Source organism: Mauremys reevesii, linkage group 7 (genome assembly GCF_016161935.1).
Source record: "Mauremys reevesii isolate NIE-2019 linkage group 7, ASM1616193v1, whole genome shotgun sequence".
Lineage (NCBI taxonomy): Eukaryota > Metazoa > Chordata > Testudines > Geoemydidae > Mauremys > Mauremys reevesii.
Window position 1 is genome coordinate 92,593,376 of NC_052629.1, and position 19,034 is coordinate 92,612,409.

General features: G+C 41.0%; 1 protein-coding gene across 3 annotated transcripts in view; it reads right to left on the reverse strand.

Annotated features, from left to right (window-relative positions):
* The window catches only part of PHF2 (PHD finger protein 2), a 143,129-nt gene that overhangs the window by 54,712 nt on the left and 69,383 nt on the right, over window positions 1-19,034 (reverse strand). For all 3 annotated transcript variants that reach the window (XR_005582781.1, XM_039481321.1, XM_039481322.1), the window contains 2 exons: window positions 12,618-12,703; window positions 7,799-7,913 (listed from right to left, as the gene is read on the reverse strand). Coding sequence is in view for 2 of the 3 variants with exons in the window: in XM_039481321.1 (XP_039337255.1) it covers window positions 7,799-7,913; window positions 12,618-12,703 (201 nt within the window). In the remaining variant the exon portion in view is untranslated. The remainder of the gene's footprint in view (window positions 1-7,798; window positions 7,914-12,617; window positions 12,704-19,034) is intronic.

Consider the following 19,034-nt stretch of genomic DNA (forward strand, 5'->3'; position numbering starts at 1 on the left):
TAGCATTGTCCCCCCACTTGTGTGATGAATTAATAAAGAATGCAGGAATAAGACACACTGACGTGTTAGTGAGAAATGAGTGGAAGGCAGCCTCCAGCTGCTATGATAGTCCAGACAGGACATTAAGCAGTGTGTAGGAGAGAAGCCCAGCATCCCACTGCTAGTCCAGGGGCAACTGAATCTTTTCTTTACACATGAAGGGTGGGGGCTGATGGAGCTCAGCCCCCTGTTGCTATGATGAGGATGGTTACCAGCCATATTGCACCATCCATCCACCAGAAAAAATTAGGGCCAATAGGCTGATGATGAGGACGGTTACCAGTCCTTTTGTACCATCAGCTGAGGCTGATGATGAGGATGGATTTCCATCATTTTGTACCATCAGCCGCCCATGGCGGGGGGGGGGGGGAAGCAAGGATGTTGGTGTTGAGTGCTGCACTATCGCGTCTATCTGCAGCATTCAGTAAAGATAGGGTGACATGTAAAAGAGTCAGAGGATTGTTTTACCTTTCGCTTCTGGGGGTGGGTGGGGGGTGGGTGAGTAGATTGCCAAGCTATGCCCTGACCCGCGGACACTGTGTTTGACCCTAGAAGCATTTGGAGCTCAGCCAAGAATGCAAATACTTTTCGGAGGCTGCAGGAACTGTGGGATAGCTTCAGTCCTCCAGTCCATGAGCATCCATTTGATTCTTTGGCTTTCCGTTACGCTTGTCACGCTGCAGTGCGCTGAGTCCCTGCTATGGCGTCTGTCTGGAGATTTTTAAAAAAGGATTCTGAATTTCATCTTCTGTAACGGAGCGCTGATAGAACGGATTTGCCTGCCCTTACAGCGATCACATCCGCATGGTCCATGCGGGAGCTCTTTTTTTATTTTGATTTCGGACTGCATCGCCACCCGTGCTGATCGGAGCTCCACGCTGGGCAAACAGGAAATATTCAAAAGTTCGCGGGGCTTTTCCTGTTTACCTGACCACTGCATCCGAGTTCAGATTGCGGTCCAGAGCGGTCACTGGTGCACTGTGGGATAGCTCCCGGAGGCCAATACCGTCGATCAGCGTCCACACTAACCCTAATCCGATATGTTAATACCGATACTAGCGTTACTCCTCTCGTTAGGGAGGAGTACAGAAACCGGTTTAAAGAGCCATTAAAATCAATATAAGGTGCCTCCTAGTGTGGACGGTTTTGGCGTTAAATCGGTTTTACGCTCCTAAAACCGATTTAAACGCCTAGTGTAGACCAGGCCAAAGACAGTCAAAAGCACATTCTTTCAACAGCAAGTAGCTGTGTGTGTGTTTTATATATCTATCTACCTATCTCTGTCTCTGTCTCTCTCTCTCTCACACACACACACACACTTACTGTTTTGTTTATCCAACAATTCTAACTTACAACTTTTCCCTGATAAATTTAATAGACAAATTCTTCTTTCAGTTCCAAATGAGGGTATAATTCTGCCCAGTAATTGTAGTCAGTTATTCACTGGTCACAAAAGGTAAGACTTTGTATGTTGCCACTAAGAGTATTATATTTCTTTTCTTATTAGGGGCATGATCTGGAAAGTTCCCAAGTACCCAAAAATTCCACTGTCTTGAATAAGAGTTGTAAGTGCTCAGGGCATCTGAGAATCAGGCCAAAAACCTGGATCTATAAGAAGAGGAGCCCAAACCAGGAATAGTAATAAATCTTGAAGTCTTTTGGCAATTAATTCATAACAGCTAGAAATTGGAAGCCTGGATCTCCACTCCTAGCACTTTGTGTAGTCATTTATACCTTTTCAAGCAGCGTGTTAAATGCTACCATTCTAATTGAATAGCATTTTACACCAACGCTGAATAGATTTAAATGACTATACAAGGTGCAAGGTAGTGAAGAATCAGGCCTCTTTGTGACTAGATAGCTAACTGCGTTCCATTGAACTCTATTCAGGTTCACATTTGATTGCAACAATCCAATTATATGCATAAGACTGAAATAATAAATCAATTTATTGCAAAAGATGTGAAGCATGCTTAAATATTCTGGAATAAATTCATGTGCCTAAACTGCTGAAAACATCAAAGGTAACACTTTGTGTTAATGAACCAATTTCAATCGGTGTAGAGAACAGTCAGTTATCAGTGCTCAATGCAGACACATCGACAGTGTTAAATATTCCAATTTAAAGAAGCCAACATTCAAAATGTTATGTAACATTAAGGAAAATTGTTCACTTAAACTCTTTAAAACTCACAGTCAAACACTAAAGTCTTACAGTAATTAACAAAAACTGAAACAATGCAGCAGTTTTACCAGATTTAGATAACTAACCTCAGAAGTTTCAGAAATCCAACCTCTGGAGCTTCTCACTACTAAAATATTTTAACAAACATTTTCAAAGGCATGATCGCTGTGAAAATGATTAATGATTCTATAACTACAAGTACCCAAATAGTAACAGTCCTCTAGCAAAAGCGTCTAACAAATGCTATTTTCTCCTCTGAGTCTACCTAGGCAAATGGGGAAATTAGTTACTTGGACAAGTATAAGATTCTTTAAGCTCGTGAAGATATTTTTAATAATGCACTACTGTGTATACTGAGAGATCTATTCTCCCATACACAGTGGGCACACAGGCACCAACAGCCAGAACACAAATGGGAGATTTACACTTGCACCAAGGGGGGGATAATAGACCCTTCAATACAACTCCAGAAATACTTGAGACTAATGCTTGACTGCCCTCTTCTGTGTTAGTTCTGAACTACAACTGACTGTGTTAGTAGCAGCTGAAGCAGGTATACAAACACTAATACTGCCATGGTGGAGTCCAGAACAACTTACTCAATTTACTGTAGCTTCTTAGTGTGTCAGTGCATAAGATACAACTATGGCATAGTCCTGACTAGAGTTCTTCGCTGAAAGGTGGGTTTGTTTTGAATTCAGGCAAGCGGTTAGGAAAGCGCCCTTCTTTGTTGCTCTAATCAGGCCACTCATAATGAGATTCTGAAGTTCAAATGACACAGCTGTCTGAGTACCAGGATCTGGGGGCTTTTTGTGTGTGGGTGAGTAGATTTTGAGATCAAGCTCCACTGAGGATAGCTTATTGCCCGCTGGAAGCAGGAGAAAGTGCACTCAGTGTCAGATGGGTGAATTTCTGAATGAGGTTCTGGAATTCTTAACTTCCCCCAGGATTCATGTAACCAATTGAAAGCCTCACACTGGAGAAAGTGAGAAGTTTATTGATACATTCTTTAGCCAGACTGCCATGCCAGCTCTCCAGAGGAGGGGATGCTTGGAGGACAAGAGGACTAGATACAAATAGGAAAAAGGTGAAGACAGTGGTAACCATTCTAAGGAACCAGGCTGTTTCTGGAGCCTTCTAACCAGTTCCAAGTACTGGGTAAATTAGTGGAAGATGATCAAGAGGTAAACTGAATAATTCCTATTGGGAACTTCTGAGATACTCAGTGAACAGACAGGTAAGGGCACTGGAAGAGGAATTTTTCAAAAGCACCTATACAAAAGCCTGTGTTATGATAACAGATCCACATGATATGTTGCCAGGCATGTGTTCATGTAGCAGATATTACTTCCTTGGTAGATACAGTTTAAGCCAGGACTAGTAAGGACAGTGCTTTTCCTGCACCTAGGTGTCGTTAAGGTGCAAAGAGTGAGTCTTGAGATTCTGATCTAAGGATCAAAGTAGTAAGTCAAGGAGCAGATCCTCAGAGATGGCCTTCTGAGAAATTAAGTACTATTAGTCCTAGATGGATATCTGGTGCCCCAAGGTGCAGATGAGGTGGTATTAGCTTATGGAGAGTTTTATGCTTTAAGGAACAAAGATACCTCTTGGGGTAAAAGATACTTAGCTAAAGATGAGCTCCACCTAAACTCTATGCAACCTGTGAACTTGAAGAGGAGCTGTTTAACTAGGAACAAGAAGCAAAGGGTGGAGCCATTAAATTACAGGAGAGTGTTAAATGGAATGAGCCAAATTCACCTGTCACTGATGTAAACAGGTGCAGGTCCCATAAAAGGTCCGAGAACAAGTTCATTGGTGATGCAAGTTACACCGTGAGTGTAAATGGGACATAAAAGGAGTGTAAGAGAGATAAATTGTGCAACTTGTACCAATTTGGGAATGCAGAATTAGGGTAATCTACACATGTTAAGGAGGTGCAAATGGGAGAGATGCAGCAGAAACCGTAACTAACAGGAAACTGCCAAATAAAGTATGGGTTGGATGCTTTATATTCTTCTTCTTTTAAATCCTCCTGTCACTTTTCTGCTATACATGCTCTGCCAATCAGCATAGAAATTACATTCAGTTTATTCACCCAGAGAATGCCCAATTTGTTCACATTCCGTTGGTTTATCACTTAAACCCCTACGCTTGCATCATAGCCCAGGGACACCCCGTATGGAACTCACATGTCTGTTTAAGTCACCAAGGAATTTGGTCCTGTAAGAGCCTACAGAAGCTCACAGCTAGGAAGGAGCTCCATGAAAGGAGCTCCGTATCCACCAGAGCAGTTGGCAGCTGTTATTCAGAAACAGAGACCTTGAAATTTTCAGGCACCTGAAAATTGTGGGATTTAATTTTTTTCATTTTAATGGTACTTTAGTATTAATGGGGGGAGGGATAGGTCAGTGGTTTGAGAATTGGCCTGCTTAATCCAGGGTTGTGAGTTCAATCCTTGAGGGGGCCATTTAGGGAACTGGGATAAAAATCTGTCCAGGGATTGGTCCTGCTTTGAGCAGGGGGTTGGACTAGATGACCTCCTGAGGTCCCTTCCAACCTTGATATTCTATGATTAATACTGTAGGAGCTGAATCCAAGTCAGCCATGATAAGCCAGTCACAATATGTATTACTGAGCCCTGGTGGAATAATCTCTTACCCCCCTTTCCCCTAAATACCCCACTGAGTGCCAAAATATGGGTCCAAGCATCTCAAACTCATCATTTACCTCTCCCTGTCACTAGCCCTGCCTCCAAACTGATCTCCTCTGTCAAATTCTAGAGCGGCTCCACCCAGATACCCAGTCTCATTGCCTGAGGTGATATTTTGATGTGTACTTTGGGACCAACGGGCTGATTTTAAATGTATTTTTTTAAAAAAGTGTTTTAGTGGTTTTGGTTAATGTGTTAAATGTGCCTTGGGAGATACCTATTTGTTGGGGGGGGGGGGGAGAAATCGGTAAAGACCCAAAATAAAAGTGTAAAATCAAGTTGACAAAGTTAACTCTCTTTAGGCCTAGAACACAGGAAATGAAATGAGCACATTGTCACAAGGCAGAGCTCCATTTCTGTCCCATTTTCTTTATTGGCTCTCCCCTCCTTATTTCCGCTGATCTCAGTTGGACCTTGGATTCCTTGACCACAAGGTTTATGGCTTTAGGTGGGTTTCAGTAACTCAATTTCACCTCAGCTTTGTGCTATGACACAAGCAAGAGGTTTCAACTTAAAAATAGAAAAAAGCCCCTTTGTGGGTTTGTCAGATCTGGACAGTTACTGTGCGTTTTGGTCTGTGAACATTTGCAGGTTTCAGTTGCATCAATTATTTTCATTATGAAGTCAATCTTAAAATAGTGAAGGCCCCAAAAGTTTTTTGTTTTACTAACGTCACAACTGTAAATGGCCAAGGGATAAATCCTGTGATGAACTGTTTGCAAACTCCTCCTTGGAACCTCTGCTTCAGCAGTAGGGATTCTCTTTTCTGCACATCCATCTTGAGCGGAAAATGGTGAAAACAAACTGAGGGTCAAATTTACAGAAGCTGCAAAATGACTCAAAGCCAAGAAAGATGCAAATGCAAGACCTACAACTGCATGCAAACCTCCCTGATTTGGGAGCACACGCGTGGATGTACATGAACATGGACCAGGTGAAAGTCAGACTCCTGATTTGAATAAATCAGTGCCAGATCCCTCAAGCTGTTGATTACCCCCTTTTAAGGTGCCAAATGCCTTCACCTCCCACTGGAGTGACTGGCAGTTGAAGAGATCCCTCAAAGACCCCCCCAAAAAAAGTTTGAGAAGGAATTTGTCCATCTGCTCCAGCTAAGCAGTTTAAATGTGACCACTTGATATTTTAAATCTGTTGAATATTCTATTCTGTTTCACCTAGTAATTGCAAGAACCACTTTGGTGAAATTCTGTGACCTGTGTTAAGTAGGAGGTCAGACAACATTATCATAATGGTTGTTTCTGGCCTTAAAATCTATTAATATAGCTGCACAATTTGGTAAACATAGTTTTTAAGTGGCCAGTCCAAAAATGGCTAAGCTGAAAACCAAAGAGTTCAAAGGTCTAAAATCATACAAGTAAAATTGCTAAGCATTGAGTTAAGTGAAAAATACACCTATACACAATGTTCACAAAAAGAAGCTTTGGCAAATAAATTTGCAGCTGATTCCCCATAGAGTAATGATTTGGGGGCAGACATTTTAAATTAAGGCAATCTTCTCCATAAATTATAGAACTTTCATATTTACTGAGTACACTCTACCTGCCTCCAAACATGATTGTGAAATAGTCTCAGTCACTACTTAGATCCACTTATAAGAACCAGAAAAAATAATCATTCTGATGAATAGAGGTACAGAGTTACAAAATAAATGTGTAAGACGCCCACTATCAATAGCCCAAACAAGTTTTTGTTCCTGTAGCAACTAAGGATGTGGCTACCTTTTTGTTCAAGCTGAGATGCACTTCAGAAAAGTCTGCACTATTCTTGAGCACTGAACATAATTCATCAGGTTTCTCAGCTAAGTATTACTGTGTGGCGATGCTGTAGGGCGTGCCACTCCAGCATGCACGCTTGCAGCCTGGCATGGCCCTGAAGGCTCACTGCACTCAGCAACCCTTGGATCTTTTCACACCAGATTAGTTCAACCATTCTTTGTGGGGTCTGATTTATTCATTCCTTCTGCAGAGAGCAACTCACTTATTTAGCTGCTCAAGTCCATGCCCTCTCTGGGTCCATGCAAGAGTCTCGGTCCATTTCCTACCCTGTACAGGAGGTACCAGCCCTTCTACCAGAGCTGGGCTGTACTTCAGACTATCCCTGTGTCCCTCTCCTTAGGACAGGAGTCTCCTAGAAATTCCTCCTTGGAGCTGGAGTTGTACTTTAGGCAGCTGTAGAGCCTCAGGCAGCTACTCCTCCACCTGGCCCTTTTCCCAGTCAGCCCTTCCACCCTCAGGCAAGGAGAGTTCAGCAGGCAGAACTTGCTCCACTGCTGTTTTCTCCCTGATAACTCAGGACCCTCAAGGAGCCTTCTTATTCCCTGCTGTGTTCACAGGCATCTACCCTGCTATGAAGGAGGCAGCATTTATGCTGGCCCCTTCTCCCAGCTCATTATTTATTGGCTGGGTGAGAGTGGAGCCCCCACCCCTCTCTCTGCAAGGCTCCAGGTCCTTAAAGATAAAGTAACAGGATTCCTTCTAGATGCTACTTCTTCCCAGGACCCGTTCAGTGCCAGTTTTACAGATGTTAGTAAGGAACAGGACTCAGCTAACTGGAGAAAGCACCTGTTTTAACAGTGCTGCACCAATGTAACTGAGAGGAGAATTCGGGCCATTACACGTAATGACAATCACTAAAAGACTTAAAGTCTGTGAAATTAGCTTAAAACTAGGTCTTTACATGGCAAACGTTCACATGGGGAATTCTCTTTCATTCACTCCTCTCCCTATGCTGTATATAAACTGAGCAAACGACAGTCACCACAGTTCCTCCTCCACTTGAGCACAAATTATAATTGACCACGTGCATCACAGTAATCGCACTTTTACTTACATAGCTGAATAACCTACCTTGGAAAAGTTCGACTTCGAAGTTCCTTTATAAAGACTTGACTCCCATTCTGTACAGGTTTGACCTCTGTTGACTGCCCGGTATCGTGTTTATGCCAATTTCTTTTCTTTTTCACTGAAAGAGAGTGAATTGGACAGCACCATATGCTAAGCAGGGGATCTTTATTAAAACATTCTCTGAGAGAAAGTTCTTAGTAGTACTTTCTATGCAAGCCAAGAAAAGAGAAGCCCACTATGCAGCACTGTTAATTTTAACATTGTGTTCTGATTCACCATTAGACAATTACACTGTAGCCTGAAGATCTATTACATACTGAACCGTGTTCGTTTGTAACATAAGGGAAACCAGACGGATAATTACTGAGCTCTACGGCTATCGCAAGCATTAAGCAAATGCAGGCTCTGGATAACATTTTGTACTTGCCAGACTACACACTTAATCTTTATTGTAAACCTCCCAAAAAATCTTCTCTTCTGCTCTCTCAATTTGTAGCATAGATCATTATGAACATGCTCTTTCTTTGCCACACCTCTCCAAGGGCCTGAGCCAAAGTCAATGGAAGTCTTTTCACTGAATTCAAGTGGCTTTGGATCAGGCCCTAAATACAAAATGCCTCATTCTGGCAAGAAAATTTAGTATCCATGTTCAGTGTAAAAAGACGCAAGTTCACATCCAATCCAGTTTTTGGAGTGCCTTTCATTACCATGCTTCTAAATACAAGCTACGTTGATGGGGCAGAGCAGAATGCCCCTGGCTCATGCTCTCAGTGGATGACAGACATTTAGGCAAGCTGATCAGGGAAATGGGATCAGCTGAAATATGCCAGTCAAATCAAGTCACACATCAACTTGCTTCTGACTTTTCTTTTCAACAGTCACTTAACACTGGCCAAGAAGAACCATTCCAGTTTTTACCAATAATCAGCATTAAATCTCTCAGCTGCTCCTGCTTTTAGACTCACATGGGGTATTTATTGCGGTAGGAAATTACTGACATCAGAAATGCAATCTCCCTTAATTTTAAGCTTTCTGCCCTCAGAATTTTTTGTGTCCTGGGTTCATATTGTACCTAAAGGTGGGCAAGCTGGTTAGGATAAAATATGAAGCCTGAGACTCCACGAAACCTCAAAGCAAACCCAAGCTTTTCTTATGTTCAAACCAGTTTTCTGGAAGAAAGCCACTTGCCTCTATCACCATGACTGGACGTGTGCCCTTCCACAGCCCTCCCTTTCCCCTCCCCCACCCCCTCCCCCTACACTCACTCTTTGACTACCAAAGGAGCTGGGGAGATGGGAGGCCCAAACTATAACATCCTGAGACCTTGAAAAGCCACCTCTGTACGCTGGCCAGGACTTTGGAAGTAGAGACATCTACCGAAGAATCCTTCCCAGGTTTTGTACAACACAGACTGGTTTTATTAGTTCCATGCTGCTCTCCAGCCTAGCTGGATATAGTCATTAAAGCTGCTAGTTCTTTATCTTAATGCCCATCAGACATAGTGTATTAGTTTAATACTCCCAGTAACATAGGAATCAACCCCAACATGTACACCACTCCCTCCCACTTTCCCTTCCCATGACCTCTACCCATCTCCCTACATCCTGGTTCTGTTCCGTAGCAACTGGCCCAGCTAAACAAGTGTGTCATTAAGAGAATTCTATCATACCCCTTTTATTTTTCCTCAAAATTGCCTAAATTTCTAGACAAAGTCATGAAGCTGTAGATTATAATAAATAGTCATTGCAACTCTTTTCAATCAGCACACTCTGAAATAACATTGTAACTTAGGGCAATATGTAACTCCTATTGAAAAATCTATAGATGCTTAATTCCCATTTGAAATCTCCCTCATAGATGCTGCGTCATGTAGTGCAGCATTCCATCAGTATCAGCCAGTTTCTTTACTACATGTTTGTAAAATGTGTACCACAGTGAGGAATATTTGATTTGGGCTTCTGGGAACAACTGCAGCAGAAATGTAACATAATTTAAAATTATAAACAACTACCAGAGCTGGCCAAAAATAAATGCAGGGTTGTGGGGGGGATTGGCAAAGAATGCAGAAATATTTTTGCAAGACTTGTCCATCAAAATTTTGAATTTACAAAAAATTGTCATTGAGATACCAGATTTTTCAACCAGCTCTAACAACTATATTCTCTCACTTCTGTCTCAAGCTGAATACACCACATGAATTCATATGTATACTTAAACGTACATAAATATATTTAGAACCAAAGGACATCTATAAGCTCATTTTGTTATCTTTTGACTGACACTATTTCAAACATTTGAGCCTGATTCCCCTTTTATTTATATCACTGTAACTTCATTGATTTCAGTGGAATTTCTCCTGATTTTCACTGGTGGGAAGGAAATCAGGCCAAATGTTTTCCCCTGCATTATGAAAATGAACCAAGCTTGTCTAAATACAGCACTTAAATTTAAATAACAACATCAGAAATGTATTTGTGAACATGTATATTTTTTCCCCCAAACAGAAGTATCTCCAAATTTCATTAAATCAAAATGACTTCAAATGTCACAAGCAATTTTCTGAAATAGTAGTCACCAAGTGACATTGGTAAGGTGGAGAGTGTAAGAAAAGGAACATGATTTTTAAATTTGACATCTGAAGAGCATACATCATGGAATACGTTCACCAGAAATATAAATATATTTAAAATCCATGCAAGTTACACAACAGAGACAATCAGTGAATGTGCGCTTCTCTTTGCTAGCCTTGCAATAATTAAATCTTGGCCGTGAATTATCATATCTGGAACAACACCTACTCATTTAATACAAAATTGATACTGCAAGATAACTCAGCTAGTTTACACATATATTGTAACAGTTAACAACAAATGAAATTCATAATCTCATACAAGTCCGGGAACACACTGCACACAACTGTTTGACAGAATAACTTAACAGAGGACCTGTTCCTGCTTTCACATCAATACTGGCCCCTAATTTTTCCAGTCTGTTGCAGTTACACACACAACCACCTGAAAGGGTGGAAGGATCACACCCTGACATTTCATTTTTGCAATGTGACTTATATCCCTTTTGTTTTATGGCTATAAGAACCTACATAATTGGTTTTTTGGTTTTTTTAATGTTCTTGAAAATTGCTGTTCATTTTGAGAAACTATAAACATACAGATCAAGAAAATTCAGTTTGTGATATTCCAGCAATAAACTAAGATTTCAACACTAACGTTGCAGGTCTTTACACTATTCCACTCTAATGACTAATTTTGTGATATCATGATACGCTGTATTTTAGATACAACAGTGAAAAAACCCCTCATAGCATTGTTGTTGTAGTATGACACTCTACTTCTGCCACAGCTGTAACCACATATGTTTACAAGACTGTTGCAGTCACAATGTTTTTGATACAGCACCTTTATATCTACCATACTGTGCAATACTGACTGTGAGAGACATATTGCCAAAGGCAGATTTTGTTAAGGAACGGAAAGCCAAGAACCTGCTTAAAGAATTAAAAGTTAGCTGTTATTTCAACTCTACTTGTCATAATTGGTATATTACTCTTGTAAACTTCTTATTGAAGCAGCCAGTGGTTGAATTCTAAGATTATGCCCCCATGTTTTCTTATGTAATTTATATTTAATTCCTGATTACAGACTTATGCTTCTTCTGTCTGTTTTTTTTCCACATTGAAGACTAGATGTCTTCCATCATTCATAATTTACAGCCAAGTGGAACCAAGAAAAGCATCAAATACATTTTAACGTAACACAAGAATTTCACTCAGAGTCTAGAAAAATCATGCTTTATCTCCCACAATGAGGCAATGACTGACCCTGCATATCTTCAGTCATACTACTCCTCTTCAAGACAAGCCATTCTATTGCTAAATGATTCACTTTAAAGATGACTTGTAGTTATTTATTTGACCTACTCCTGATGTATGTATGTCACTACAAATTTGAGAAATAGGCAGGGTGAGGCTTTCAAACCCACCGAGAGGAAAATGAGGGTAATATTTTTCCTCTACGTGTTCTTAATTGTAGTTTGTTGCATAACAGCAACAATCTCTGCCAATTGGTAACATATTTATAATAAAATGTTTTTAAATTAAGCATTTAATTTTTCACAGGATTGGGGGAAGGATATTCTAATATAGTAAACAGAATTCTTTATTCATTTGGCCAAAGCAAAAACATCCTGCAGTTCTTTATCAGGTAAAACCCCCACTCACATCAGCAATCTTTTCATACAGGTGGGAGTTTTGCCTGGGAAAGAACCAGCTCCCTCAATGTACCCTAAAATTTTAACAGCCACCAAAATTGCCATTTAACCATATGTGCATGCCAGACATAATAGTGTTTCTTATTCTTGTTATCAGAAGACAAAAGCCATAGTGTAATTATGATAAGTGACTGTATCAGATCTATCTACCTAACCAGGAACTATTACAGCCTGTACCTAAGTGCCTCATTAATGGATTTTATCCTCAAGACCTTGGTGAGGCAGGAAAGTGTTATCTCCATTTTACAGATGGGGGACTGAGCATGGGGTAGATGAAATGATTTGCCCTAGGTTACATAGGATGCCTAGGCTAGGCTAAGCAGGGAAATGAATTTACATGTCCCTAGTCCCAGTCCACGCGACCCATCTGTGTTACCCTTACTGTGTTTTGAATCCCATTGTAGCAGGATTGCCATATATAATGCACACTTAAATTAAAATATATATTTTTATAACCAAACATTGAGAAACTAGCCATTGCTTAAACATAGAGAATCTACTTGAGATGGCGCAGGAATCAAGCAGGTATACTTACAAGTAGACTTTCCATGGGTTTTCTCACAATTCGGACAATGATAGATGTCAATATCTGGCGCCTCCTCTTCTTCTACGCCAACACAACTGGAATATAAAAAAAAATAGAGCAACCTCAGTCTGGCTCTAAAAGTGCAAATACACAAGGTGATCAAAATTTTAACTTTGCAATTAATATGCAGGCTTGTTAATCACTAAAGGTATATCAAGGCAAAATGTGACAAACCTCTTCTGTGTGCATAAGGTCAGGTCAAATGTCACTGCAGCCTACACTGCTGGTCTAGTGCTGAAAGAGATGTCTCCCAGACACTTGTTTGCCAGTTCAGTATGGGCCTCCCTTACAGAGTGGTAGAGACGCTGACTAAAATTTCTTTGCTCCATTCACAAAGACCACTTCAGCTGGCTGGGACAAAATAATATTCCCATCTACACACAGTTCTGGAAATTCAATCCACCCCAAAGACAATAAACAAAACACAAGCCCTTTTACAAAATACCTATGGACAGTTGTTAGACACTAGGGCAATGTTGGCAAGTGGTAGGGACACAATAATACACAACACGCACAACATAAGTAGATTCCATCTCTGATACAATGTTATGAAGGAGAGAAGGAAAGGGTGACACACAAAGCTCACTGCACTTTTGGCTGCCAAAATAGGTTGTACTGTGGCAGCTGCTCGGAACACCCACTGAGATTATTTTGGATGTCACAACATATGTAACAATACAGTGCAGCCTGCGGGCACGCTGTGTGACTGCAATCCAACGGCAGACCAGAGCACTAGGAGGAAAACAAAACTAAATTACAAAGGAATGAAGTACCCAAGATAAGAAGTTGTTGTACAGTCAAAGTAGGGAGCAGCCAGCCAAATAATCAAACTCCACACGGAGCAAAGGCAAACAGGATTTTTTTTCATGCTTGTTCTGCCTAAAACAGCCCAGACTATGTAAGGCAAATTTGAAGCACAGAAAAGAGAACTTCAGTCCTCCATGAATCAGGCTGGGACCCTAAGGCTACAGCCCCCCGTTCCTTCTTCCACAGAAACTGTGCTCAGCACAGGACACAAGGCAAGGGGAGAGACAAAGGTAGATCTATACCATCTTTGCCTTGATCCCCTGGGCTGCAAGGGACTAGTTCAGTCCCCAACCTAAATTAGTCTCAGGATTCCTCTAACATACACTACCCCCCCATGCCAGAGGAAGGCGGATGGGCTAGATCCAGGAAACTCCTCAGCTGTAGAGCTCCGGTGGCACAAAGGGGACATACTGTGGGTCAGAATCTGATCCACAATCGTTAACTGACTATTGGTAAAGCTGAGTGCATTCTGCCACTATAAAAATGAGTGAAATTCCCTTTCACTGAGATAGGCAATAGGGGTTTGTCACAGTGCCAATAAAATTATGCTCTCCCAAGTCACTCAACTACATCGGTACCAACATGGGCCATCTCCTTGTAATATCTGGGGAAGGAGGGAAGTCTTACTAAAACCTGGATGGAGAAATATTTGACTCCTGAAATGCACTAAAGCCCTGACCACACTAGTGTTTGCAAAAGTGTGTCTGAAACCATTTTTGAAACCCAGTTTAACACAACTCGCACCCATATCTAACATGATGACAAACCCTGTGACTACCACATTAAAAACACCTGCACTAGGAGGTGGTCTATAGCATGGCTTCCTTTAGCATGGTTATTGATTAGCATCTCAAAAAATGTTGTCCAGTTTCTGCCAGAAATCTTCTTGACTGTTTTTCAACAGTTGCACTAACAAAATGTGACTCGCTATGTGGACAGCATCCCAGGCTCATTCAGAGCTGAATTGTATATGTTAATCTAATCTCTGCAACCAAAATAATACAAAACATGCTTTTCCACTGAAAGAACCCTAAATAATGTGAATGCTAAAAAGTTATAATAGTGCAAGGGAGAGGAGAAGTGGATCAGTGCAAAACAAGTTCTACCACGTTGGCCAATATGTTTGAAGGTCCAGCCCTTGAGTTGTATTGCTAGCATCATCTGGTTGGTATGGCAATAAAATGTTTTTGGACTCCTCTGTAAAAATATAGATATGGCTGTATCTGTTGGCATTGCTCTAATACTTCAACAAATACAAAAGAAATTGATCTCTCCAAATTGTACGTACAGAAAAAAAATTAAGAACAGGAAAATTATCACAACAATCCAGATCATTATGGTCAAGGATTTTACAGGCAGTAAAATGCCAGATTAGCCATCAGAGAATTTAAACAAAGCTCATAAATTAGCACAAGTAAAACAGAATTGTAGCATTCATATCTCCAAAAAGCTGCATTAGCTGCTTATGCCACTGCTTTCAACTTGTCAAGCTTAGTAAAGGTATGGATTAGGCTCTAAAGTGGTGCTTTGAAAAGTCTATATTTAGCTACACTAAGCAGCCGAGAACAGGCTTACCTTGCTTTATGAAGAGGTACGAAAAGCTACTAATAATGGGGCTAAGGCTTGAGTATATGGAGGGACCTGTTGCTCTTAGGGCAGGAAAAGTTATTTAAGGAGAATCAAATAGGAAAATAAGAATAATGTATAGCAAACAGGATCAGGCTTCACCCTCACACTGACCCTAGATAAACAGGTAATAGACGCCCATATAAGACAACGCCCTGAATATCGGGACATGTGGTCATCCTACCTAGGGTATGGTTTCTGCACAAGGGTTTGCATATTTATATTTACTAAGGCTCAGATTCTGCCACATTCATTGCACGGAGCAGTACCTTGCTCCAAGAGTAGTTCCACTAATGAGTAAGGGGGCAGAATCTGGCCCTAAAGTCCCAGAGTGCCTTGCTGCACTAATTCCGACCTTTATCCCAACTCGGGGCTACTTTAGGAGCCCCGTCCTCTCAGTGAATAGTGCCGTACTCCACAAATAATCCCACTGACGTCAACAGGATTATTCACGGGGGAAGGTACTATTCCATATGAATAAAACCTTCCATTCACGACATGTAGACACCTCATCTACACTATAGAAGGTTCGTTAAAAACGGTTCCCTCCAGTGCTGCCAGCAATTCAGCTGCACTAATTTACCCCCTGTAACCTCATTTTGGCTAAAGAACTTGACTGTAAGGATGGGAAACCAATGTAGATTTCAAAACTTTCTGCAACATTAATATGGGTTCATTAACTGCTTTCCCTTTTAACACCTTATTTTTCTCAAGAGTGATGTCATTCTTTAAAAACGTGTTTTTCTAGCTAAAGGAAACCCTCTGCTCTGTAGAAGAGCCCCCCTAAAATGTGGATGGCATGAGTGCCTGCTGTGCACTGTATTTATTTTTTCATGAGCATCTTTTCTTTCCCCTCTCTGTGCCTTTTTGCAAAGTCTCTTTGTATCTGTTTGTCATGCTTCTCCCTGCTGCTTCTCTCCCCACCCCCCATCTCTCTTAAGAGAGAAGCACATTTCGCAGTGCTTGGGTCAAACATTTGACCCCCACACATACAGCGATCAAGTGGGTTCAAAGTTAGACAAAGTGAGATCAGATGTAACAAGTATGGTAGCAGACTACAGCCAAAGGCCATGCTATAGTGATTCCCACATCAGTCTATTGCTATGGAACCTGGGCATGATAGCACCAACACAAAGAACAGTGGCACCCTTGACCTATTATGCATATGAAGAGATGCAATCAGATCATACATGAGAGCTTCTGCAAAGCAACCGCAAATCCGGCACGGAAACAACAGTTATAAAAGCGCAGCCAAAGCTGAAAACAGCACAGGGAACTGGAATCCTGGCCAATATCCTGGGACCGCAGCAGCTGCCAGCCTCCTCACTGTCTATTCCCCACTTCCAGAGGCTATGACTGCAAGGGGGCCACAAGCTGGCTTCTCCTTACTCTGTGCAGTACTGCTCCTTTAACTGCTTGGGATGCTTGCAGCTGAAGTCCAGGAGCTGGTTTTCAGAGAGGGAGCAGACAGCAGAGTGGCTTCACAAGAAGGCAGATGAGAGTAAGGGAGCAGAGCCCTGCTGTTTCCCAGGACTGGGGAGGGAAGCAAGGGACAGAGCAGTCTCTGAGGTGCTGCTCCTTTAAGAGAACAAGAAGCAACAGAGGGTGCAGCAGCAGGAGGTGGAGCTGGGAAGCAGCACTCTGGGCAACAGCAGATTTATTTGCCTCATTTGGGTTAGTGGTCTGAGAATCAGTTTTAAAAAGCCTATAAACACTGTGGAACAATATGTTCACGTCTCAGCAGGATTCTCTCAGCTCCCAAATCACACACAGAGTACCATGCAGATTACCCTTCTGAAAGAGACCTTTTCAAGTGTGGTACTGTTTGCAATGCAAGGACACCTAGGGTCCACCTAATTATCACACACAGACCCACTTATGTGTGCAACTAGGTACCTACTACAACTATGCACACAATCACCATGACTCCATGGCCTAATAAGGTATTGGTAGATCCTCAGGCAGTCCCCATTTCTCTGGTTTATGAGCTGTCCCTTGCTACGTTTTTGACATGGTGACAATTACGAAGATTTGCAGGACTGGACATGTCCTCCTTTTGGAAGACACCAGGTTCCCCAAGCAAATGCAGAGACAGTGAACTTTTAATTGGTGAAGGATCAAGAGGAGGGAAAGAAATGCTCCTGAGATGTCCTGAAAAAGAACCTCATTCATTGTGACATTGATATTAACATGTGAGATGCTACAGCAGTAAACATGTCAGTTGGGGACCAAGGAAACATCTGGTGCAGAAAGTTACGCTGATGCAAGGCATGCTGGTCAGGCAACAAGACAACAGGGTTCTTCCCAAGCAAAGAGAGAGAGAGAATCTTATAAATTCAGCTAAAAAAAATGCTATTCCATTTTCTTGCCCAACCTGTAGAAAAGCCTGCAAAGATGGAAAAGGATATTAACCATCTATGTGTCCAAAACATTTTCTAGTTAAATCAGTCTCCTTTAGTGTGAAGGACAACCAGGCTGGGGTGATTTTAATCAAGGCAATTTAAATAAGTGATTTAAATCACTTGATTTAAAAAATATATGTTTAAAGTCGTAACCATATTGAGGCTTTGTAAAACCTGTTTGAAATTTGTGCTATTGCATCTTTCAATTAAAATTTAAATGCCGTTATAGGCAGGGTATCTTATTTGAATTTTACAAAACTGCTGTAGGCAAAAAATAAAATAGAAAAAAAAATTAAGGCCCTGATCCTCCAATCATTTGAGCAGGTACATAACATGCTTAAAGTTAACCAGATGCAGGATAATGGGCTGAAATTGTATTTTAATTAAAAATTTCTCTCTTAATGGTACAAAATCTTAGTCACCTCAAAACAAAAGTGTTTCAATGTTAACAACAAAAAGTTGTTTAGACTTTCGATGCACTAACAAAGTTATTGTGACCTTTTTTATACAGACCCAAATTTTTCAAAAATATTAGCCTAAAGTTAGGCTTCTACACCCATATTTAGGCACGTACGTATGGGATTTTCAAAAGCACTTAAGTGATTTAGAAGCCCAAATCTCATTGACTTCAAATTGCAATCCCATCAGAAGAGTATATTCTTGCCCAGGGGTAGGCAACCTATGACACGGGTGCCGAAGGCGGCACATGAGCTGATTTTCAGTGGCACTCACACTGCCTGGGTCCTGGCCACCGGTCCGGGGGGGCTCTGCATTTTAATTTAATTTTAAATGAAGCTTCTTAAACATTTTAAAAACCTTATTTACTTTACATACAACAATAATTTAGTTATATATTATAGACTTATAGAAAGAGACCTTCTGAAAACATCAAAATGTATTACTGGCATGCGAAATCTTAAATTACAGTGAATAAATGAAGACTCGGCACACCACTTCTGAAAGGTTGCCGACCCCCGTTCTAGCCAAAGCATTTTCCTGACTCGAGGAAGCTCAATGTAGTGGAAGGTGATGCTGGTTGCAAATATAGCATGAGGGATTTGCTTGTCAATTTTTTGAGTCTGTGGTGTTTGCACAAGCCCTGGACAGGTCTTTTTCAGCACGGAAGCATTTTAAATGTGAAACTTCTTAATAAAAAAAACTATGTAAAATCTTATATTGTACTAACAATTCAGAAACAGACACAAGTAAAAAATGTTAGCAATTTTAGCAACATAAATAAAAAGTCTGATTTTAAAAAATATTTAAATAAAAAAACTGATTTTTTTAAACAAATTCATATTTGTATCCACCCTGAGGACAATTCTTGGTAACAAAATCTGCAAAGCTACATTACATTTTAGAGCTCTTAGCACAGAAGCGGGCCCTTTGAAGTAGTCTTATTACCTCACCCCCATTCTGATAAAGCAATATAGTAAAGAAATAGTGTGACTTCTTAGGACGCTAACGGCTCACTTTTGAACCGATTATATTACAGTTGCCTCAGAACACACTTACGTGTGTCATTTTCACC